The sequence below is a fragment of the Musa acuminata genome, chromosome BXJ2-5 (genome assembly GCF_036884655.1).
Source record: "Musa acuminata AAA Group cultivar baxijiao chromosome BXJ2-5, Cavendish_Baxijiao_AAA, whole genome shotgun sequence".
Lineage (NCBI taxonomy): Eukaryota > Viridiplantae > Streptophyta > Magnoliopsida > Zingiberales > Musaceae > Musa > Musa acuminata.
The window spans coordinates 46519128-46543621 of NC_088342.1; the positions used below are offsets into that span (position 1 = coordinate 46519128).

The 24494-nt window shown below is 35.7% G+C and overlaps 2 protein-coding genes across 4 annotated transcripts; one reads left to right on the forward strand and one right to left on the reverse strand.

The window, feature by feature from the left end:
* The first annotated feature begins 442 nt into the window (after nt 1–442).
* Nucleotides 443–11023, forward strand: LOC135613072 (acyl-CoA-binding domain-containing protein 6-like). Of its 3 annotated transcripts, XM_065110030.1 has the most exons (19): nt 443–642; nt 948–1017; nt 1200–1275; nt 1402–1500; nt 4130–4208; nt 4292–4450; nt 4547–4624; nt 4812–4916; nt 5457–5523; nt 5633–5694; nt 6446–6585; nt 6863–6989; nt 7107–7221; nt 8613–8701; nt 9217–9300; nt 9394–9759; nt 10109–10651; nt 10742–10801; nt 10891–11023. In XM_065110030.1, the coding sequence occupies exons 4-19, from the start codon at nt 1445–1447 to the stop codon at nt 10969–10971; spliced, it is 2211 nt and encodes a 736-aa protein (XP_064966102.1). In that variant the 5' UTR covers nt 443–642; nt 948–1017; nt 1200–1275; nt 1402–1444; the 3' UTR covers nt 10972–11023. The 3 variants fall into 3 exon arrangements, with proteins under 3 accessions (XP_064966102.1, XP_064966103.1, XP_064966104.1); XM_065110031.1 differs by lacking the exons at nt 443–642; nt 948–1017; nt 1200–1275; nt 1402–1500 and adding exons at nt 3266–3479; nt 3559–3696; XM_065110032.1 differs by lacking the exons at nt 443–642; nt 948–1017; nt 1200–1275; nt 1402–1500 and adding exons at nt 3489–3696; nt 4027–4076 and having other exon boundaries at nt 4161–4208.
* Nucleotides 11024–11129: 106 nt separating this feature from the next.
* Nucleotides 11130–23590, reverse strand: LOC135613074 (anaphase-promoting complex subunit 7-like). Its single transcript, XM_065110034.1, has 18 exons — nt 23416–23590; nt 22998–23066; nt 22777–22827; nt 21874–22011; nt 21706–21768; nt 20293–20408; nt 17879–17963; nt 16260–16319; nt 15654–15699; nt 14331–14404; nt 13410–13460; nt 13140–13340; nt 13020–13064; nt 12799–12892; nt 12573–12718; nt 12128–12357; nt 11609–11669; nt 11130–11491 (listed from the first exon to the last, which is right to left on the reverse strand). The coding sequence occupies exons 1-18, from the start codon at nt 23482–23484 to the stop codon at nt 11405–11407; spliced, it is 1686 nt and encodes a 561-aa protein (XP_064966106.1). The 5' UTR covers nt 23485–23590; the 3' UTR covers nt 11130–11404.
* Between the last annotated feature and the right edge of the window lie 904 nt (nt 23591–24494).

The following is a 24494-nucleotide window of genomic DNA, read 5'->3' on the forward strand; positions in this document are numbered from 1 at the left end:
CTGATCTTTGATTCTTTATCAGTGGTATTTTTGTTGCAACTATCAATTCTTTCATTCTTGTCATTTATATGACATGGGCTACATGAGGTATGAGGTGTTTAATTGCATGGCTTTGCTCTCTTTTCAGGATGAAAACAAAAAACAATGTGCCTATCTAACAACTGTGGGTTTTAGTTTATGAAAAACAATTTTAATAAACTATAAATTATAAATATATTTTAGTCTTAATTATAATAACAACTTTGGTGATTAATATATTAAATATCTCGAGATCAATCTGCGAATTCTGATTACGTTAAGGACTAATATGCAAAAAAAGAAGAAGAAGAAAAGCGCGCCTATTTGCCTTTATTTTCTTATTTTTATGTTTCTTGGGGCCCTATATAACATGATGGAGAATGCCCGCTCATATGCAGTGATGGAGAATGCCCGAGGCCGCCACTGCCGCCGGCGACTCCGATTCCCTCCTCGGGTAATCTCGCTCACCCTTCTCTCATCGTCCTCTTCTTTATGGATCGAGTGGTACTCGGCCGGCTTCGACAACATGGAGATGGGGTAATCTTGCCCACCGTTCTCTCGTCCTCCTTTTTCGACTTTATGGATCAAGTTGTAGTCGGCCGGCTTCGGCATGTTGGAGATCGGGTAATCTTGCCTACATTTCTCTCATCTCATCGCCTTCTTTATTTCTTTACGGATCGAATTGTGGTTCTTGAGGGTTTCTTTCTCCGGAAACGTGTTGTGAGATGTCAGCATTGCAGACGGAGATGCAAGATCCTAAAGATTTCGCCTCGTTCTGTTCAAGAATCTTCTTCTTGAATCCATTTCTTGGGCGTAGAGATCGACGCCTAAGAAATGGTGGGATCAGATTGCTTCCGATTCCATTTTCTTTTTGATTCGCAGGTGATTATTGGTTTCTGAATCGACGATTCGATCCCCCTTTCTTGTAGGTCGCACAAGTATGCTCGAACTGCGTGAGCTAACGTTGGGGATATATCTCTGATGTGTGCCGATTCTATGGTGAGAATATTAATGTCTTTTACATTCTGTAGAGTACTAAGAACATCGATGATCGTATCTGAAGGTTTTGCTTCTTACTGGGGATTGAGAAGAACAACCCTCAATTTCCTATGTTCTATTAGGGTAGTCAGTCCTCTCTGCCATAACAAACTTTGCATCGCATAACAAACTTTGCATCGCAGGAAAGAAAGAAAAATATTACGGTGCTCTGTGCGCGCTAAATGCATCTACATATGGTGTGAGAGCCAAAACTTCCAAGTCTCTCTCTCTCTCTCTCTCTCTCTCTCTATATATATATATATATATATAGATAAAGAGGCTTTTATGTAATGTAGTCTGATTGTGAAGTGGAAATTAAATGTAGCTCGTCCACCAACATTGCAGGTTTAACTTCAGGACTACAGGAGCTTTGTATTCCGCGCTGGCCATGAACAGTGAATTGCGTACTACTTCGTTTGGCAACAACACGTCATATGTTCCGAGGTTCGATCTCACTTTACCTCACTGCACGCAGTAAAGTTGTTTGTCTATTTCTTTTACCCGTATTCGTAATTTTCAACCAAGGTTTTTTTTTTGCTTATATAAGATATATAGTGGAAGATAAAATGTTCCTCGTTGCTGTCATCTGATACTCTAGTATTTTGGAATGAGATAAATTTTAATATTTATTTAAAAAGTTGGTGATGGAAATAAAACAATTGTGTAGTAATGTCATTATGTAATAACTAGTAAAGAGATTAGGGAAGGAGAAGAAAACTTAATGGAAATTTAAGAATCTAACTAAAATTTACTTTTAAAATTTTTTTAAAACAACTATGCTCTAAGATGTCATTGCCAGTGTTATAAGCAACAATTAGTGAAGAATATTAGAGAAGGAAAGAAAGAAATAATTTTATCTTTAGTTTAATTTGACTTTTTCTTGTTTAGTTCGACCTTCATCGTAGCATCTTAACTTGTCATATAATCGCCCTCTAAGTCTTCGTCATGGCCTTTGCCCCACTCTTCTTTGTCACTCACTTCAACATCGCTTTCTCCATGACCTTTGCTTACTCTATGATATTTGGCTCCGTTGTGGTTTCTAGCATCGTCATCATCACCTCGCCCTCTATCAATTGTACTCTTCGTTTTTTTATTATAATCTTCATCTAGCCCTCTTCTTGTCATAGTGATGTTAGCGATAACGATGAAGACACGACGAAGGTAAGTGGGATGATTACATAGTTGGTTGAGGTGCCACAACTGGGGTTGAATTGGACGATTGAGAACTAACCCAACAATGGCTCCGATGGTAATGTGCTAATGATTGAGAATAAGATGATAATTGAGCTGACAAATAAAGATAAATTTATCAAAAAAATAAAAAAATACCTCAAGTGAAAATCAAGTAGAGGATGCCATCGGATAAAAGTCTATAGTAAAAAAAAAATTAAGATAAAATATCCAAAACTATATTGTTGAGACATAAAAAAAGAAAAGCAAACAATAGAAGGGAAGAAAAATAAAAAAAATAAAAAAGCAAGATTACTTATATATCCTTGCAAGAGAAGACAATTTATTGCACTGGAGATGAAAATATGATTAAGAAAAAGGTGCTCAAAGAGACGAAACCACGACGACGTGAGAATTATTGATAAAGGAGTCCGTAGATAAGCATCTTTTCGTACTTGCAAAAAAGAATCTTTTCGTACAAAGACCTGTTGATTGGTCCACTAGTAGAACGATAAAGACACGCTTGTAGCCCAAAAGGACTCTTCCGTTCCGTCCCTCCATTGCGCCACAGATGCTCTCTTATTTTCATCGCAGAGTGGCACATGTTATTCTTTTATGCTACTTTCCTCTGCAGTCGTCTCTACGCACTCGGAGGAAGCAGGGGAGGGGAGGGTGGGGGGTCCCAACTGTCGTTGTGGTATAGCATCTATGACTTGAAGTTTTGATCCACACCCCCCCCCCCCCCAAGAATCGTCTTCCTCCATATTAACTTTTTGATCATAGGATTTCACTGTAACCACTCAAGATTTCATCAGATAAATCAGCTGATATTTTTTATCTTCCAAGATAAATGAGATCTGATCCTAAGATTTTGCGACGAGTTGTGAGGAAGAAATGCATACACACTAATAAATGAACTATAAGAAAATGGACGATACTAAAAACATTTAGTTTTATAAAAAAAAATGAAGCATAACCCGATATGTATCTGATTTCAGATAACAAAAAGTAAATTTCATTTCTTTAAAAGGAAGAACGGATGTGCTGATTCTGGGTCTCGATTCTCTTCTGGGTTTCCAAGCGACTTCAAACTCTCGTGTTAAAACCCTCCTCTGCTCTGCTTACATTTGCCCAAAGGAGACCAAAGAGAGCACCGGTGATTTCGACTCTCAAAGACTGCTGTTGAAAGGGGGAGAGGACGCAACTGGTGTCACTTCTCTGCTTATCTCGGGGGCCAACCGTTCTCTTCTTCCGTTCGTTCCTCTCTCTCGCTTCTCTTTTCCTTTTTTTAAGGACCTCCTTCCGCTCTTCCAACTAGTATTCTCCTTCTAGGGTTACTCCGCCGCTACATTCCCCGTTCTTGCTTCGCTTTCCGGGTCGGACGCCTCCGTTGAGCCCTCTGTCTGTGAAATCGTTGTACCCAATGCCAAAGATTTTTGGTTTCTCCCGTCGTCGGAAGAAAATAGGAAGGTATTCTCGAATCCATTTCACTATTTCGACCCTGCAATTTCCTTTTGGATACTAGAGTTTGTTGAACTGGAAACAAAAACCTAATATTTGGAACCTTGGATTAAAAAGTTGTCTTCTTTAGTAGGATAACCGTAACTCGGAGCTCTAATTTGCATATAGTGGATACTTCGCTATATTCACAACTTCAGGCCCATTTGATTTCTCCATAGAAGTATGCATTTGAAATGTGGTGTTGGTTTCTTGCTTATTGTAACTTTATTTTGTTGTTTGTGTACGCTTAAGATTCACTCGCGTGCTTTGCTTATTTCCTTATTTATGTCGCTTTGGTAGTTTTCCTGATGGAAGTTCGAGCTTTCAAAAGTTTGGATAGATAAATATCGGTAAATGTTCAACTTTTTAAGTTCTGGCAAGTTTTTGACATTTCACTATTCAGGCTGAAGGTTCATTTAAAGGATCCTTTGCAGGGGACTAGGAGTCCCATCCGATCGTCCAATCAGCTCAGCCAGACCAATGTATGGCTTGCTGGTGAATTATGTGCGTTCTAGTTATTTATTTCCTGGTGATTTTTGTAATTGAGATGTTGCATTTTTCGAAGGAGGAAAACGGGGGGTTGGCATCATCAAGTGGTCGCTCTGATGACCCTAATTGCCATTTCTCATCCCACACATGCGATCTACATAACTGCAGTTTGGAGAGTTCAAAGAACTGGAACCTGTTGCCAACCTATGGGAACAAACCCACTCCTCGATTTCAGGTAATGGATAGTCCAGACTTGCTAACTTGCTTACCACATTTGTCTAGGCCATATTTATAAAATTAAAAAGAATTTTCTCTTTCTTTGCCCTCATAGCATGCAGCAACTGTTGTTGGGAGCAAAATGGTGGTTGTAGGTGGTGACTCAAGCCACGATTTATTGGACGACACTCAGGTAGCTGAATCTGATTTGCCTTTGCAATATCTCAGGTCTTTCCTTTATTGAGCACGTCCATTTAGATTTCATATAGTTCTATGACTACAAGTTGTTCTTTTATAAGTAATATTTCCAATGTGAATTATTTCAAACATTCACAAGATTTGCCTTGTGCTTTTGTTGGTGAATTTTCTTTGTGTTTCAGATTCTTAGTTTGGACTCTCTTACTTGGGCGTCTGCCACTTCAAAGGTTTACTCATCAACTGGTACAATTTCATTGAACATTCCTGCATGCAAAGGTCACACTCTGGTACATTTCAAATTTCTCAGCTTCACAAGCCTACACGTTGTTTTATCTCATAATAAATTTTTCTGCTAGTTTGTCTTACGTGTTATCTAGCCTCCTGCCTGTTACATTTGCAAACTCACAGACTATGTGGTAGTGCTTCACTCATGTGTTGTTTCTTGACATGTCCTTAAACTAGGCACACACACACACACACACACACACACACACACATATATATATATATATATATATATATATATATATATATATATATATATATATATATATATATATATATATATATATATACATAAGTATAAAGGCTAGGGAATGTAATTATTTCTGTGATTTGCAATTTTTTTTTGATATTTTTTTATAATGGTGTCATATAACACAAATTAATTTATAATTTAATTACTTGATCTACATTTGATTGCCTAACAGTTGATGACGCAAATTTATCATCTAATAAGTGTTATAGTTGCTTGTAACAAATTATGAAGTAATGCTGGCATTTTTAAAGAGGATAAAAATTTTAGGAAGCTTGTTTACATCTCGTAGGTTTCATGGGGAAAATCTGCTCTCCTTATTGGGGGGAAAACTGAGCCTCTTAGTGACAAATTGTCAGGTTGTGTTTCTCTTACTTTTGATTACTTGATCTTAGCAGCTAATATGGTAAGTTTTGGTTATTCCCAAGACAATCAGATAACTGGTATTTTTCATTCCATTTCTTTCAGTCTGGTCCTTTGATGTAGAAACAGAATGCTGGTCACACATTGAAGCAAAGGGAAATATTCCGGTACCACCTCCTACACGAAGCTTTGTTCTCTGTAGTCAGTTGGATAACATTTTCTTCTAAATTTCACATGGTTATTTTTCTTTTTATTGGAGGATTACACATCTATTTATGAAAAGTTTGGAAACTATAAATTTTAATATTGCATATATGTCTCTCTAAACATCAAAATTCTCCATGTATATCCTCTCCCATTAACATCCACCCAAAAGATTACTACCAAGCATGATTTTAATTGCTACTTTGAATTTAAAAATATTGTATAAAAATATATAAAGCGCCCCTATAATTCTTATCATCGTAATAGATCATTTAAATGGTATCAATATCAATGGGAAAGTTGAATGTATATGCTTTAATAACCACATGACAGTCAACCAATGGAGATTAACTACAGTGACATATTTGCAAGTTTTTGGGTTTGGTGGGTTTATATATATTGTTAAACTTACATTTAGAGGGATTTATGCATTTTTTTGGATTTTTTTATTTTTATGCTAAAATCTTTTGGGTTCAAGATCATGCTTTTTTATGCCTGATTTTTTTAATGGGTTAGAATTGCAATGTCTTTCTACAAATGATTATATAATGGAGCCATATACTCTTAGAATATTCTCCTTCTGTCCTTCATACCTGGTTCTTTCTTATCTGGCCGCTACTTCTAGTTGGCAGTTAAGGGTGGTAATGCTTGAAGCGTGATTTTCTGTTTTATGATGGTAGAGCTGCATTAGTATAACTTCCTGTAGGACTGCAGGTTGCTCGCAGTGGCCATACTGTTCTCAGAGCAGGCGCTGTCCTGATCCTTTTTGGGGGTGAAGATGTGAAAGGAAGAAAACTAAACGATCTTTTTATGTTTGATTTGAAGTCATTAACTTGGCTTCCTTTACACTACAAGTGAGTAAAATTTTTCTGCTGTGCTATTTTCTTTGAGAATTTCTTGGATTAAGTTGGTACATGAAACTGCAAAAGGAAAATTGGGAATCAATAAGCATCAGCATGAAAGTTACAACTTTTGGCCCTCATGTACTAATGGCATTACTTGCCTGTCAGATTTTACACCAGCATAGTATCTAGAAGAACATTACATTTTGGGATTACATGGAATTTGCTGACACATTTATGTGACATGGGCTAATAGATGAATCTAGGTAATAACAATATGTAGTTGCAGGGGGACAGGACCTTCCGCAAGATCGAATCATGTGGCTGCACTTTATGAAGATAAACTACTTTTTATATTCGGAGGGCAATCAAAGTCAAGGATTCTCAATGATCTTCATTCTCTAGATTTTGAAACTGTATGTCAGTTTGGTTTATATTAACCTAGTCAAATTTGATTCTTTTTAGAATTTTGTCCATTTGAGAAGACAGCAGATTAGTCAGATATTGCTAACTCTTGCTATTATCCTGGTCAGATGATATGGTCAAGGGTAAAAGTTCATGGCCATCGTCCATCACCTCGAGCAGGTTGCTGTAGTGCTCTCTGTGGATCTAAATGGTATATCACGGGGGGTGGAAGCAAGAGAAGAAGTATGCATCTATTCTTGCATATAGAACACCCAGATGGATTATCTTCTATTAGTGAACCTTGAGTAATAAACATTCTATTGATCATTTTAATACTGTAATGGACATGGTCATGATATGCATAATTTTGATAGTTTCATTGTTCTTGATAGCTACATGTTTTCTTACAAAAGGTACCAAGAGAACACAAAGTGCAATTTGTCACTCACAGGTTATAACTCAAATTGAATTGTTTGTTTTTTTTTGGGAAATATTATTGCAAATATTAATACTTGGCTCTACTTGCAGTTTCATATTTTGCTAATTTCTTTTGTGTTAAGAGCGTTGATATATAACAAGTTACATGGCTTGAATACTTTTTGACTTTTGTATTTTGGTGGTTTATGCTATTAGGCAAATCTTTAAAAACATGTCAGTGGTTTCACAGATTTGAAAATTTCCGGTGATGGCAAGAGATAAGAAATTTCAAGGTTTGGAACTATGTGCCTCTGAAGGCACATATCATAAGCTGAAAAGCTATAAATCCAGTTCTGGAAGATATGTCCCTGTTTTACTGTAAATCCTTCTAACGGAGAGTTGGCCATTCTTTCATCCCAAACTTCCATTGTCTTGCCAGAGTATATGCCTTTTAATCTCATTAAGATAGTGAAACCAGCCCCATCATGTCTTTTCACCTTGAGCCAAATACTCAATTGTCCCTTTTCTCATTTAAAAAGAAGTTTATCCATTTCCATGTCCTTTGATCGTGTAAAAGAAATGGAAAGGTTAGCCTTGTAAGATAACTTTTGTATCAAGAATCTGCCACGAAATAGTCCAGGGAAAATATTTTAACCACTCATTCCTAGAGGCACTCAATCCATTGTGAATTCTAAACCCTGGGATTTTTGTGAATTCTCAATTGACTTTATGATTTTGATCAAGCACGATGGTTACTGTAGTTGCCATTGTGCATAATGGTTATCTTTCTTATATAGTCGGTGGCCTTTGGTGCAGTTTGCTTCATTTGTTCCAATTATCTTTCAAAGAAATTCCGAAAGAATCTTGCATATTCCATATGCCTTAGTTATATGGTCCTTACATGCACTTGTAATATGCCAGTGTTAAGTTTTTAAATTTTGTTGCAGTTATGTAGTTTTTTATCTATATCTAACAGTACGAGTACTATCTAAATTTAAATACTGGTTTTGAGAATCTGTCTAACTGGTATGGAAACAAGAATTCTGCTGTTGTACGTCCTCGGGACTGACACAATTTTTCCTGTTAGGGTAAAGTTCTTATCTATCATCTGTTCATCTTATACTTATGGCCCTGTTACTAATTTAGTCATGGTAGAATTTTGTCAACGAAGGTTTAGTCTACATTTATTCATCTCATATTCCAACTTTAAATTGCAGGACATGCGGAAACCCTGGTCTTTGATGTTCTAAAATTAGAGTGGTCTGCATCCATTATGTCACCCAGTGTTTCTATTACTACCAATAGAGTAAGTTCATTAGCGAATTTTTTTTGCTTTGTTTTTGAACTGATGAGGTTACATGCTGTTTTACGTTTTTGAGCTAATGTAAAGCTATTTGATGTTTGGGAGAAGTTGGTTGCCTGAAGCTACTTTATCACGAATGCCCCTATTTGCAGAAAATTTGACATTAAATTCATTGGTGCTAAGAAAGAACCAATGATATATATATTTGATATATATATATATATATATATATATATATATATATATATAAAACGTTTTAATATAAGGCGACGTTGCCTTTATATCGTCTGGTAACGGGCGGTCTGTGTACTGATGAGTTGACGGACTGGTACGTATCGCCTGTACCGAACAGTATTATTTGAAACTGTATACCTTGTTCTTAAGTAACAGATAGTGGACCCTTTTTTGTGTTGGTAATTGCAAACAAATGTGTGATAAGCTGCAAATATAAGTGGTGTGTTTTGTTTACATTTAATATGATAGAAAGTTAATTTGGTGATGTGTCTGTTGTTATGCAGGGGTTTAGCTTGGTTCCTGTTCACCACAAGAACATAACTTCTCTTGTAGCTTTTGGAGGATTCAAGAAAGAGCCATCAAATCAGGTTTGAATCAAAATTGTGACGACCATATGTGATCTTGCTCATTCATGGTTTCCTCCTGAACATGAATATTCATTCATATTAACCTGGCTACAGGTTGAAATATTTTTCTTGGTTACTAATGAACATTCAATGATCTGGCCATCTGCCCCATACATGGGATTTTTACCATATGAAGAATGCGCTGCAAATATCAAGGAGCTTGGTGCCCACCTCAAGACTGTTTCTTCCTCGACTTCTACTGATCCTTTTGCTAGGAATAGTCTAGCATCTACACTTGAGCAGCAAATTTCTGGAAGGAAGTCTCTTTCAGATGATCCTTGTGTTTCAACAGACATCTCTTGTCGCAAGCTATTTCATCAAGATCAAGACTTTGGTTTAAATACTAAGGTCCAGAGGCCCCTTGAGGATGAAAAGTATACAAATGATGGCCAGTTGATGCTAAACAATCCTTCCTCAAAGGTAATTAATGACGATGAACAATTATTTATGGCTATGGTTATTACCTATTTGATTCGTTGTCTGTCACTTCATCCACACTTTTAGGCTGTTTGGTTAGATATTGCTGCACCAGAAGCTGTCTACTTTGACTAAATGGATATCATACTAGAGTATATTCTCTTGCCGCTTTGACTTGATTCATTTCATTTCCTCGTGTAGACTACATGCCACAGTCCGTAAAACTTAACATCTGCTGAATAGTCTTACATTCATAGGATGGATTTCAATTTTGATATTATTTTAGCATATTTACTTGCAGATGAGTGTGAAATTTCTTGGATCTGATATAATATTGTTGATTTTATGTTAGAAAATGCATGTTTTCAGCAATTGTCAGAGGAGCAAAAGGCAACAACCTGAAATAAAGATGGATGTTGCAGGAATTCAAGATAGCATGGAAAAGATGCATGTGGAGTCTGGAGGTACAACCGTTCATCACAAACATGGAATCGGAATTAGTAGTCTTACCGCGGACGCCGAGCGTTTGTTTCCTGTAGGGGTGGATGGAGGAGGATTGGTTTTGACAAATCCTACCGACGTATATCAAGTATATGAAACTAAAACGGCAAGCTTGACTAGGAAGAATGTTTTGCTGGAAGAACAGTTGAAAGCTGCAACGACAAGTCGAGAGATTGCTGAGAGGAACTTAAGTTGCACTGTTGAGAGGAAGCAAGACGGGGAGAGAAAACTAGCTGACGCTCTCAGGGAAGTCGAGCTGCTGAAGGATAAGGTGGCAGGCATGGAGGTAGCCCAAGAAGAAGCTAACGGTCTCTCAAATATCGTCCACTCTGACAATGTGAGGCTGGAGCATGATGTAGCATTTCTAAAAGCAATCCTGGAAGACACGCAAAAGGCATGGCTCGTACAAGTTTGTGCCTCGCTCTCTCTCTCTCATCTCGCTTTCTCGTCTCTCATCTCTCTCTCTCTCTCTTTTGTTCCGTAGGAACTGCACTCGACCCGTGGAGTTTTGGCTGGTGAAAGGGCAAGAGCTTTTCAACTTCAGGTGACACCACTGAATCTTAGTTGAGAGGTGAGGTGGAGGGGCCTGAGTACAAGTCTTTTTAACAATTTGTGAATATAATAATTGTACAGGTAGAAGTCTTCCATCTCAAACAAAGATTGCAATCGGGGGACCACAGAGCACCGACACCAAGAAAACCATTCCAGATGTGAATATGATGTTCTCCATTATTATTATTTCAGTAGAGAACTTGTGCCTGCATCATTTCATCAATTTTTATGCTCAGATGCTTCTTCTTTTTTTTAATTTAAGTTTTTATGCACTTGGCATTTTTAGCAGTCCGAAAGCTGTGATTTTTTGACAGCAAATGTAGGTTTAAACTCCATCACTATTCCAACGAGAAAAATTCCAACATCACTAACTATTACCCTCGTGCAAACAGTAAAAAGGAGCCATCACTAACTATTACAGATTATAATGGCGATGGTAATGGGCATGAGCGGCACCTGGAGGATAACAAATGTTTTTCTTCTTTTTTTTTCTCCTCTGGATAAACTTTAGTTCTGGTGGCTTCTGTCTGTCTGTCTGTCTCCTCCACCATGTAGAGACGTAGAGGGACCAACACCCCCCGTTAACATTAAGATACTAGAGCAGTTCACCCTCTTCTTGATCACCTTCTGCATCGTCAGCTTCATTCTCTTCTTCTTCATCAGGTGCATCCGGATCCATTCCCTGCAAGCACAGAAGAGAAATAAAAAGGGATTTCTGGACCCAAGCACAAGGATTAATACCGAGTTGAGGATGGCCAGCCGTAAAAATCAAAGAGCAGCAAATTTTCATTAGCCAAACCTTCATCTGCTTCTCCAAGCGCTCCAAACCTTTCTTTGCAGCTTCATTTTGAGGATTTATCCTGATATATAGATGAAATTTCCACATTTTGAATAACATCACCACCAAGTGCAATGAAGCAAAGCAATGTTTCAGAATTCATTGTCAGGGTTCTCATAGGAAGAAGAATGTGTTACATACTACTTATAAACTTAATAGACATTATATTACATATCATTAATAGCATGCCATGAAATAATCCCTATTTTTTAATGCAAAAATAGGTCCCATAATACAACATAACAAGCTCTAATGTCCCAACATAACAGTTCTCATAATCAGATATTCTTCTTTTTTTTCTTTTTTTTTGTTACCTTTGCCCAAATAAAAAGGTAGATAAAAGGTTAATTTTTGATATCAGGAGTTTTATCGATAGTTTTCTAACTTTAATATGCAAGCTAAATAAATAAAACACAACCAGGAAACAATGAACCAACAATTCCTATTTTGAATGAGAAATGGGTCCAACCAAGCACATACCTCAAAGCAGCTTGATAATGAGTCAGAGCTTCTGAAAGCATATTTGTAGCTGCAAAAACCTGAGCTAACTTGATGTGCAGGGAGTCATCAGCCCAGTCTTTAACATACCTCTCCAGAAGTGAGACAGCATCTTTATGTCGTCCCTCAACAACATGCAACTCAGCCAACGCTAAAGCAGCTCCAAGAAAACCAGGCTCGAGTCGTAAAGCGGATTCATAAAACTTCCTTGCCTGCGTGAGGGAATAATCACTGATCAAAAACCAAAGTTATGGAATTTTCTTCTGATTTGTAGGTATCTTATAAATGCATTTGTCCGTCTACCAACATTAGGACATGCATCAATCCTTAATTTCTGCTGCTAATAAACTAAAATAAATAAGCAATATAATTTTTCTTTCTTTTTCCAGAAAAAGAACACTTTTATTGGCAGAAGAATGAAGCAGACCTTCTCTCTCCCGCTAGAACTACTAGCATGAACATCCCCAACTAACTTGAGAGCTTTTGCTGATTGAGGCATTAATTTCATGGCCTCACGTGCGATAAAGAGAGCCTCCTTGGTTTTTGAAAGAGCAAGATAAGAACGGACTAGTCCTGCAGAAGAAACAACAACTAATGCTCAAAGTGACAAGTAGCAGCATGAAAAGTCGAGATGATCACCACCGCAAAATCACCTTGGTACGACCGAAGATCAGGTCTTAACTCTTGAGCCCCTCTGAAGGCGGTCACTGCAGCATCTGGCCGGTTTAATGACAGATACAGGTTACCCTGCATATACGATAAGAAACCATTAATAACAAGACAAATAAGACAATGAACAAGCTTCAATGTTGTCTAATTGTGTAAATCATATATGAACCAGCCTTTAGGTAAAAGATTAAAATCATGTCATTACCTTCATAATATGACCTGATATGTGCCTATCATCTATTCTGAGACTCTGTTCAGAAACAAGGATAAGCCAAAGATACATCAGATGATCCAACAGCTGGAACTTCATATCATTAGCCCATACCTTCTCAGCATATGACAAAGCTCTTCGCTCATCCTTCCTCTCCCATAATGCTGATAATGCAACAAAAACTTCTGCTCTAGTAGGATCAATGTTTAGCAGATCATGAACTAACTTATTTAGCTTAGAGATGTCAGATTTCAGCTTTAGAAGCATCGCATATTCATCCATATATGTCACAATGAATGGATCAATTGAACGAACCTGCGTACGTCCATGAATATATTATGTTTATCACCAATACCATACCAGATCATGGTAACTTTGATATACCTTTTCAAAGTTCATTATTGCTTCATCATGTCTTCCAATGATAGCTTCAACCTTCAGAGATAATTAGTGGTCAGGTCAACAAAATATTAGATCACAAATATTATGTGGTGAAGAATGAGTTCTTTATAGCATATGATAATCTGTAGCAGATGTCTATCATGGAATCAAAATTCGAATATAAGATTGCCACCCTCAAATGATGCACTCTAGCAACAACTTCTGCATGACTAGAGGAAACTAGCATAAGGCACCAGAAAAGCACAAATAGACTATGTTAGCTTCAGTTCTTTAGCGATTAGAGAATATATGAAGGCATTAAGCACAGGAACATTTATTTTCTCAGCAGATATATAATCAAGCGGCAAGGCTCTGAATCAGGACGAAATAATGTCAGGAAGATAGCAACAAAATATTAGCCAAAATGAGATATTTTACAACATCATAGATTATTCTTCAAAACATATAGCTCCTCTTGAACACAAATTACACAACCATTTTATCTATGTAATATATTTCAAGCATCTTATTTTAAAATCACTCTCATCAAAATTTCATACAACATGGTAAGTTTGGTTGGCCTTTTTCAAAACTACCACCAATGTTGAACCCCTGTCCTGCTCCCTAATTGCTGATGGTGTACTTCAATTTCATGTACATGCAAAAACTTGACATAATGGACCATCAAAAAATAAAATGACTGATTGCATGACAATCCAAATGTACCAAGGAATTTCTTAGTACATCCTGCTTACATCAGTTCTGTACATAATACAATATGCAGCAAAATCTTGAGATATCATAACACAATCTTCCATCTAATTGGTACCAAATCATGATATTGCTAAACCGCATATTGAAATCTGCACAAGATACATAACGAGGCAAGAACTAAAGAAGTATACTGTTAAATCTTGTGCTAACCTTTGCAATTTCCAATAAGATGTGCACATTATTAGGAAATTGTTGTAATAATTCGGAAAGATGATCGAGGCCACCTACATATTCCAAAGAAAAATGGCTATAAAAAACTGCAAAGTTCTGCAATTATAATGTCAGCACAAAAGAGCCCACAGTAGAAAATGATATATCAAAGCAACAATGAAAGAAACAAATTGAAGACACAAAACCTATGGTTGTTGGTTTGCACCGTAGAAATTATCATGCCTAAGAATCACAACTGAATATCTGTAAATACTCTGTCAGCTGCAAGACATCTAAACATAAAATAAAATAAAGTATTGATGATTTAGAAAAAAAATAATGTCATGTTCTTATAAGATTACTTTTAATTGGTAAATTTCTTTTACTCCATGGCTATAATATTGATCCAATACCACTTTTTGACACATTGTTGAGCGGTGAGACACTAGTATGCTGGATTACATACCAACTTGTACCACCTGGTATGACTTAAAGAAATTGATTTTCAAATTTTGACTGATACCAAACTATATGGTCCAGTACCGATCCTTGGTCAGACTGGTAAATACCCATTGTTATATATCAATCTGAGTAGTTTTTGAAAACTTGTTCCATGTAAGACATGAGTAAAAACATAGCAGCTTCTGGTAAATGTCCTGTTCAGAACTATGTATTAAACAAATACATTTCTCTGAGCATTTCTTTGAATTCCACTTGTTTTCAGATCTTACAAATGCATTTGTTTCTCCTCCTAACTTGTCATAGGGCATGAAACATTCCTTATAACAAGCTTAAATATCAGTGTAATGAATTCATTGGATATACAGATTGTCATTTCTCTCTTTCACTATCTTTTTTTCTAAATTTAAGATGTTCTGTTGTCTACAATTGTGTAAAGGGAGAACCTTGCTCCATTGCTACCTGTGACTCATATGTTTGAATGACGGAAAGAGCCTCTTGGCATGCAGAAATATGGCTGAATTTATAGGATCCGCTTCAAAAGTGCACTGGTTAACAAGTGAATACTCTCCTTTACATATGTTTTTTTTCTCCCATTATTATTTTAAAATCATAACTTACATCAACTTTTCTAAATTTGGAATATGGACTATTTTTCCTTAAATCCAAAGTTCATATAATAAGAGATCTTCACAAGGACACAGGACACAATCTGAGGCACAGTAATAATTAGTAGCAAATTTAACAAACCCAAGATGTACATTTATTTTAATTCAACCAAATCAATTACAGATATTTAAGATGCTGATTGATTTCAACATGGAACATCTATTTCCTATTTCATAAGCATAAAAGAAAGTGTACCTTTATAATCACTTGAAGCAATGCAGCACTGAGCCTCTACATAACGCTGCAAATATTATTTAAAAAACAAGAAGCCAAAAGAAACAACATTAACCTTATAACTATTGTGCAATAGAGAACTGAAGAAGTTGGATAAACCTCCTGCCAATCTAAAACCTGCCGGAGCAAGAAATTTATCTGTTCTAAGAAATGCAACACCAAAATTAGATGCACAAAGATTGATATCGACGAGGAATGAAATTTCTATTTGTTTAACATCTACTCCCATCTTAGTTTATTCTAGGTACGAAAGTCTTTTGTAGCTTATTGCGGCTATCATTCTTGGTAGTTGTCCAACAAATTGTCGTACACAAGGTGTAAATGAAATTTGTCTGACCAAAAGTACTGTTTTGCATATTTGTTGTAGAACTTAAGTGCATTGGTGACAACGACCTTCCAAATTCCCGCTTTAACATGCAAAAGAAGGTTGCTATGGTGAAGGAAAAAAAAATGCCACTAGCTTAATTTCATACAATGAACATGTAAGAACACCCACATTAAATTGAATACTTACCCAATGCTGATCAAATGGACATTCACATAAAAATAATGAATCTTTCGACTTACATGCAACCAACGAGCTGGATCCAAGTGATCGAAGGGTGGCCTTCCTCCTCTATTTGGGGTCTAGAAATATCATTAGACAGTGGCAAATATAAGTACCAAAGTTTATTCAGCTGTAGTTGTTGAAAATTGCTTTATTTGCAAAACAAAATGGAAAAGTAAATTATTATATCTTATGATTTTTTTTCACTAAATGTTCCAATTTATTCAATACATACAAATAGAACTTCCGAACACGAAGAAGCAATATGTTTGTTATCTAAACCTTCTACACATAATAAATTTACTGGTAGCATTTGGCATAGTTTACAATCTGAGTTCACCAAATCGCCATCAACGTTTGTGACTTTTTTTAATATGTTTCTTTTTCATTCTTAATCAGAATGACTTCAAGCAAAGTCCCTGATCATGCTAATGGGGACTTGAAGGATTATTTGATTTATTTTCTTAATATGTCAAATGACAAAAAAAAATTAGTTTCTCATATCTAAGGCTAAATGATAAGAAAAGCGAATAAATTTAACAATAATAAGGTGGTGTATTTGAACAAAGACCAAACAAAATATAACAGCAATTTCTACAATTAGATTGTTTACTATCTAGCTTTATTACACTTGTCATTATATTACAATTCCAGTGGCCACAACTAAGGAAAATCAAATAACAACTTGAAAGGCCTGCAAAAGAAATTTGTGTAATTCTATGAAATGACAGTTTATGTCCAAGCACATATCCAACTTCTAGGAAGCAAGTGCGTTTCTGAAACTTAGTACTCTACAGGGAACAAACACAATATTCAGCTCGGGCTTTCTATGAACAAATCTTATCTCTACTGCCATCCAATCTTTAATTTAAAACACATCATGATGTTTTCAGTATATAAAGATTGTTAGGCGTTATAAATACACAAGTATCCAGGTTTTAACTGTGATACTAACATCACCAAAAGTGAAAAACTAATCTGTTACTATATGAAGGATTTTGAAGTCCATGTTGCCACCATCACCAATATTATATCCCTTAACCTGATCAGGGTGTCACTTGGATGCATTTTATATCTTAGTGTGCCCGACATACCACATGTGTGTGATTGCTACTCTAATAACATGATCACCACAACCCAAGTCCAAGAAAACATGAGATGAACCCGGAGAGCTACGCAGACGTAGATACTGACTCATTCACTATTTCAATTTGTATCTCAAAGCCAATGTATGTCTCTTTGGGGGCATCACATATAGAAAAGTCCTCTACATTGTTAAGCACATTATGTTGTAATGGTGTCTGTCAACTTTGTTAGAACCTACCAACTCTTGGTATTATGTTTGATTGTGTTGCAAATTCTTCAAGACCTTTCTCAATTTAACAATGCAAGCCTACATCATCCGCAAATTCTTTGACCCACATATTACAGCAATTCCACTAGCCAATGTCACTAAATCTTTGTTCTGTTGTAACTACCGAGACTCGCTAATAAAAAAAACTATGCCATGCACAACAAATATGGCAACGGTGAGAGAATTATAATTTGCATTACAAAGGTCAAGAACAAAATATCATCTTTTTGATATATAAGCAGAATTCACCGAGAAGAAGTGATTGAAGTTGTATACGTTACAGACCTGGGGGAACAAGGATGATACTTCCTTCGAAGAAACTCCTAGCTCAGCCAAAGCTGTAATGGCCTCCAAAACATATGGACAATTCCTGCACAACAATATACAAAAAGGACAAAATGAGTACATTTTGCATAGTTGAAAAGCTTGGTGAGAAGAAACTTTAAAAAATGTTCATTTTTATAATTGTTCTTTGTTTAGGATATATACGTTGTTTAAGCCAAAATTAACACAAAACTAAAGTTTTCTCATATTTTTGTCTGTTTTAACAAGAATCTATATAGACAGTTAATGGTCTTATGTCAAAGTCATTTTGGGTCTACCAAATTCGACTTTCTCATTGAGACTAACAACAACATTCTCCAAACTTGAATTTTGCAACATCTAAGTAACTTTATAAAGACTAAAGACCTGAGAAATTTGATAACTCAGGTCTTTCAAACTTCAAAGTATGCTTATACTTCATGAGGTAACAATATAAAGGAAAGTCACATATTAATTTTTCCATTTATAAATTGTAAAAGCTGCACTTCAACATCCAATACACTTATTCCGGTTTGATGATAAAATGCAACATTATACATTTCCTTAAAAATATTATACATGCTATTAGACCAATTACTTGAATCTGAAACTCAATTAAGTCCTCCTTTGAACCTTCAAAAATTTTCTATTTCCAGGAATTATAAAGTTTATAAGGTTTAAATATCAAAATATATGTCAAATTCACATATTGAACAGTATTTCTTATGAGTTAGCTTTTAACAGTTCTCTCTCTGAAGACTGAACCTGGTCAGAAAATATATATTACAATATTTGCAGAAACCATTTAAATATAAAAAACGCTCGCAATAACCTAATCAAAAAGACTATAACCAGATCTTTTTTAAGTCTGATGTGACCTATTAAATTGAGAAGACAAGTTCTAGAAAGCAATTGGAAGAAGTGGGACAGACTATGGTAAATGTTCTTGAAACTGTAATCTTGTGCAAATTCTCTTGGTCCCATCATTTGTGTATGGTCATGTGCCATGAAGAACCTGTTATTTTTCCTTCTATTATGTCAAAAAGTTTGACACCAGGTTCATGGCCTTATTGCTTCTGCATCTTACACAGGTCTAAATTAATTATTAGGTTATGTTTTGTCTTTCATGTAAAGAAGCTATTTATTATTTATATTTATATTTGAAGTCATAAAACATGAGCCAGAATTTTGCAGGTCATGATTTTGGACTCCATTCTTATGCTTCTGACAAAAAAAATCAAGATTACCAACTCTAGCTTAACCTAGGAATTTTTATCTAGAGTCGGTTAGCCAATTGATGTAAGTAAACAAAGTATAAGGTGAATCTTGCATTTTTTAAGTTCAAAATTCAGAAGCTGTCTAGTCTTCCTGGTGAGGTATCTTCTTTGTTATATCATGTACATACATCTACTCGGGTGACAGGCAGGAAAATAACGTATATTATGTGGGAAGCCCTAGAGTATTATAACTGTTAGCTAAGTTATAGACAGTTTGCTGACCAATTAAATTAGCAATAAAGTGGTCTTGAGTCTGTTGATGCTGGTCAGTGGATTAGGTAGAATAGAATATTAAATTCAACTTAATAAGTGATTTATCTATAACAACTTTTGTCTTCAAATGTATACTTATTTTTGCTTCCTCAATGAAAAAATTTTACATTTCCTCTTCTGGTTGCAAACAGACTCACTATTGGTAAGTGTAATAAGTATCATACCATGCTAATGCAAACTGCATTATAAGATAGCTTACCAGTGAAATGAGGTCTGCAGGTGTGCAACTAGCATCCACCTGTTTCCTTCTTTGATGTGTCATGGCGCAAGCAGGCACAAGAATAGAGCGACATGCATTTAACATATCAACTTGTGACCAGCTTCAAGCCAACAAAAGACTAATCCTTTACACAATGTTATAAGCGTAGATATAAACAGCATGATCCTTAAAACAGGCAAACAACCTGTTCATTGCCATTACCCAGTTAACCCAAAATCGACCCAAGCAGTCTAAAATGAAAAAATCATCATCAAACAAAAGAAATTTCTAGTTACCAACTCTTGCAATGATACTAATATCACATGAGAAGGATGCAAAAGATAGGTTATTCAATCACCCCATAATATTCCATAAAACAAAGAAAGTAATAGGTGGTGGTTGGAGTACGAGAATGATGAGCAAAAAACTTAAACTTACCAAGAAGAATAAATAAATGACAATATATGTAAGACGATAAGAAAAACAACCAAAATATCAGAATAATGAAGCAAATTTCAGAAGTTTCAATATAAGGACTATGACCGCCAACACTCAGCAGCTGGAGATATGACTAGATTAGATAAAAATCTGACTATCTAAATGTAATGATAGATATCAGTGATCTAGAAGTATTCATATTTCTTGACCTTAAACAATCTTTGTAGCATGCAATGGCAGATCGGTTGTGTCTAGAAATCCGATAAAGCTTCCCCAATGTAAGATTCATTCGTAATGTTCTTGCTTTTGGAGGGATTCCTTCCATCTGCAAAATCAGAAAAAAAATTTCACTTTCCTAGATTTAATAAACCAATTCAAGACCGCACACATCAAAGAAATGTTTAAAATCAATTTATACCCGTGTGTAAATTAAAAAATGAAAAGTTGGAAAAGCACCCCTGGACTATATCTCTTTCTATCAAGATGATAAGCATTGATTATGTGGAAGATATAAGATTTCATAGAAATGTTTCCTAAACACTTTTTTATGCACAAAGAACTGATTTCACGACAAGAATATAGAGGTCTACACTTTTCCTCTGTTTTCTAATTTTGATTATGTTTTGAATGGCTATTGCATGTGTCACAGAGAACTTCCCTCTCAATCCTACTCATCCCATAACTCTCTCCAACTGAGGATAGCCAACACTGACGGTATACCTAGAACATGTGATCTACTAGTTTTATCTTCTCTCACCACACCGATAAAAAGGACCATGGACTGATGGTCATATGTCAAGATGTTCACCACACAATTTATCAATATTCAATAAGTTGGAGAGAACTAACGATGAAACAACGCCACAGATCACTGAATATCTATATATTTTCAGCAGCGATCCCACGACAATGATATTCAGATCATCAAGATCTATAAGGAATCCCCTTTTGAACCTTCAAGAACATTACTTGCAATAACAATCTTTACTCCAGGATCTTGGTCTTCACCACTTTTGCACGTCCTTCCTTCCATCTTCCCCAATTTTAAATATCTGGTTGATGAAGCGACACCACCAACAGTAAGTGAACCCATCTACTACCTAAGATTGAAACAACCTAACATTTCCATGTCGTTGGCACAATAATTTTCCTCATTTGGTGATTATAAGTGTCAGAAGATCAACTTTAATTATAATATCTATGACTACTTTACATTTATGTCCATCTCAACATGTTTACAAGCTGTTGGTGTGAGCATCTGAGGTGTTCATGGTAATAATTAGCCACAAGAGATTAAAATTAACCAGTATATCTATGAAAATATTTCCTCATGTAATATCAACAAGTTCTCCGTATTATAACTGCACAAGAACAATAGGACCAAATGTTTTCAGAACATCAGTTCATATAATTAACAATAATAACTCACCTATTTCAAGATAGGACCTTATCTAGAAAGTTAAGCAAGTTTATAAAGATATAACTACTGAATTCCACAAACTTTTTAACAATGATAAATTAGTCTATGGCTGAGAAGATGACTTTGGACATCACACGGAAGGTCAATTAACATCCGCTAGGACAATGTTAGACACCAAAGTATAAGAAAGAGGAGGGAATACCTCTACAAGAGCAGGACGGTTTTCGCTTAGTGCGCAATGACAAAGTGTAATTTTAAACTTCACCTGCCAATATGAACACAATGGACTAAGACACAATCTTGGAGATCACTTAGAAAAAAATAAAAATCATGACAGTATTTATTAACATCTTAGAGAGAAGGGGCTCACCTCATTTTCATTGACTGGGGAGACATTCATTGAATTTGGTGACGATGATCTACTTGACGCAGAAAATGAGCTTCTAGAATTATTCATTGTTTGCTTTGAAATTATTTTGCAATGTTGAAGTGCTTGTTTGTACATACTCTGTAATGAAATTATAAAAATTTGGTCAGTGAACAATTTTATATTCCCAGTATTAATATTGGCCAATGCTTCATAAGAACGTCAGCAGATGCAGATAACTCAGGTATTAAACTATCGCCAAGTTGCCAAAAGCCTTATTCAATTTACCATTTCTGATCATGCTAGCAAAAAAGCATTAGACAAGTGTAACGCTCTCACTATTACTCTTATTGCCAAAGATTGTAAAATTCCCTCCTACTGACCCACAAATACATCAAAAGATGATAATGAAACAAATATGAAAAATAGCTAAAAATTATAATGAAAAATAGCACATGGAAATCACTGAGCATAACTCGCTATGCCGATCCAAAACATGAGAGCCGAGTTTCAAACCTTATAAGGATTTTATTTAAGATCCACATAGATCTAACTATAACAATATTAGCAGAGAAGTGAGGATTGAGATAACTCAAGGCCCACATTCATGCCTTTACCAAGTTTAAACTGACAGCAAAACTAGAGAAATTACCATTTGTTTCTCCTGAATATAATCACATAAAACCCATCAGACGAAAAAAAAAAAAAACAACAACCATTATATGCATCACATAGACAAGAATATAAGTTCTTGGCAACGTATTACCCAATAGAACACAAAGATTAGTACATGAATTAATAAATATGTAACCAACTGGTTTAATATGGAACAATGTCCCTACATATCAATAATTTAACAATTTTTTAAGATTAGAAGCAGTTTTTGAAACATATACTAATAGTTACCAGGGCTCTACGAAATTCTTTCTCCCCAAATAAAGCATCACCTTGAAGAACCTGCAATCAAAGAAAAGTCAGACCAATCAGAATGTGCACATCATTCCACAATCTTCACTGAATCGCAAAGTTTGACAAGAAGATACATCAATCGCAGCCACGAATATACCCCATAAGATGACACGATCATGGGTACCTTACCAAGTTATTCTAGACAAGTAAGCCCTTACCAAGTTTTCAGCCTTCAGATATGGACTGGCTTCACTGTTTGTAACCACTGAAGATACAAGAAAGCAGCCCTGTCAAAGTTCAACATGTAATTTCAATGAGCAATTATCTCGAACCCCCAAAAGACATAATGTGCACGAGATCCTTAACAGGGCTTCTCATCCAAAAAGCAAGGAAACCGCTGTAGGTTTCTTATCACCCCAGGCGCAAAACTATAACTCCAAAACCGCATCTCACACCTCACTACCACGATCAAGAAACCAAACAAACGATCGAAAAGATTGATACGAAACCCTAATCAAGACCTAAAGATAATCGCCGGAAAAGAAAGAAAGAGAGAAGGAAGGACAGAACCGATTCGCCGCGATGGCAAGGATGGGGGGAGTAAGGGTTCGAAAGCGGCAATACATGCACACATACCAGCATCTGGGCGGAGTAGAAGAGGCCGTTGTCGAGAAGGGTGGTGATGTGATCCTTGGGAACCTCCATTGACGCCGCTTCCGTCGAGGATGAGGCTTCTTGGGCGCGTAGTGGAGATGAGGAGGGTTTCGAAATGGATCTATCGCCGCTCGTGAGGGAGAGACACAAATTGAAAAGGGCAAAATTGCATATATGTACATATTATTCTATTTAACCCTCTAAAAAGTCTAAACCTTATTATCTCCGTTATAGTTATATATATATATATATATATAGAGTAGAAATTGATTAATCATATATATATTAGAATATAATATATTATCAATTATACATAACAATATGTAGGTTTGAGATAATTTAGACATACTTTAAAGTGTTACATTTATAAATGAATTATGTTACTTTTAATTATAGAATCAAGATTATAATGACTCGGGCCTGATGGGCTAACTGATGTATCAACTTCGTTTAGTCTAAATCACTGATCAAAATACTTAAGCTGAAGTTGATAGTAGTACACTCATCAGACCCTTATAAGTTAATCTTAGACTTGCCCACTTTGCATGTGGAACTAATCAGGAATGTTACAAAGATAGAAAAATATATCAAATTAGACTATATAAGCCGCTAAAATCAACAAAAATTAGAAAAACTAGTAGAGTGACTATTTATATCATATATTTTTTCGATCCTAAAAAAATTGAGATGAAACTTTATCATGGTATAATCTTAAATTAACTTAGTTACACTCGAATGATATACATAATGATTTGATCGGATCGCGCGTAATAAATTCTGAAAAAATAGATGCTCCTAACATAAGATCTAAAAACATACAACTTGATTTGATGAGATAATTAACATATCGATTTTATCATGTCTAAATTATTGACTCAAAATAGGACTTGTGAGATGATAGCAGTTGTTTGCTCTGCTGCCACAAGATTTAGAAGGTGACCTCAATTTAAAGTGATGGTACAGATTTGGATATGCTAATCCAAGCTTAAGCAGATTGGATAGAAAGAGGAAGGGAATTGATCACAACGGCTGAGCTAAATCCTACCATCAATCAGTTCTTC

Excerpts from the sequence above, each read along its gene's own strand:
- LOC135613072 (XM_065110030.1), top strand. The coding sequence starts at position 1,445 with ATGAACAGTGAATTGCGTACTACTTCGTTTGGCAACAACACGTCATAT. Across the intron at positions 4,209-4,291 it reads ATCAGCTCAGCCAGACCAAT|GAGGAAAACGGGGGGTTGGC; the intron begins GTATGGCTTGCT and ends CATTTTTCGAAG. Across the intron at positions 9,760-10,108 it reads TAAACAATCCTTCCTCAAAG|AAAATGCATGTTTTCAGCAA; the intron begins GTAATTAATGAC and ends ATTTTATGTTAG.
- LOC135613074 (XM_065110034.1), bottom strand. The coding sequence starts at position 23,484 with ATGGAGGTTCCCAAGGATCACATCACCACCCTTCTCGACAACGGCCTC. Across the intron at positions 12,893-13,019 it reads TATCAGGTCATATTATGAAG|GGTAACCTGTATCTGTCATT; the intron begins GTAATGACATGA and ends TCGTATATGCAG. Across the intron at positions 12,719-12,798 it reads TGATCTTCGGTCGTACCAAG|GACTAGTCCGTTCTTATCTT; the intron begins GTGATTTTGCGG and ends TTTCTTCTGCAG.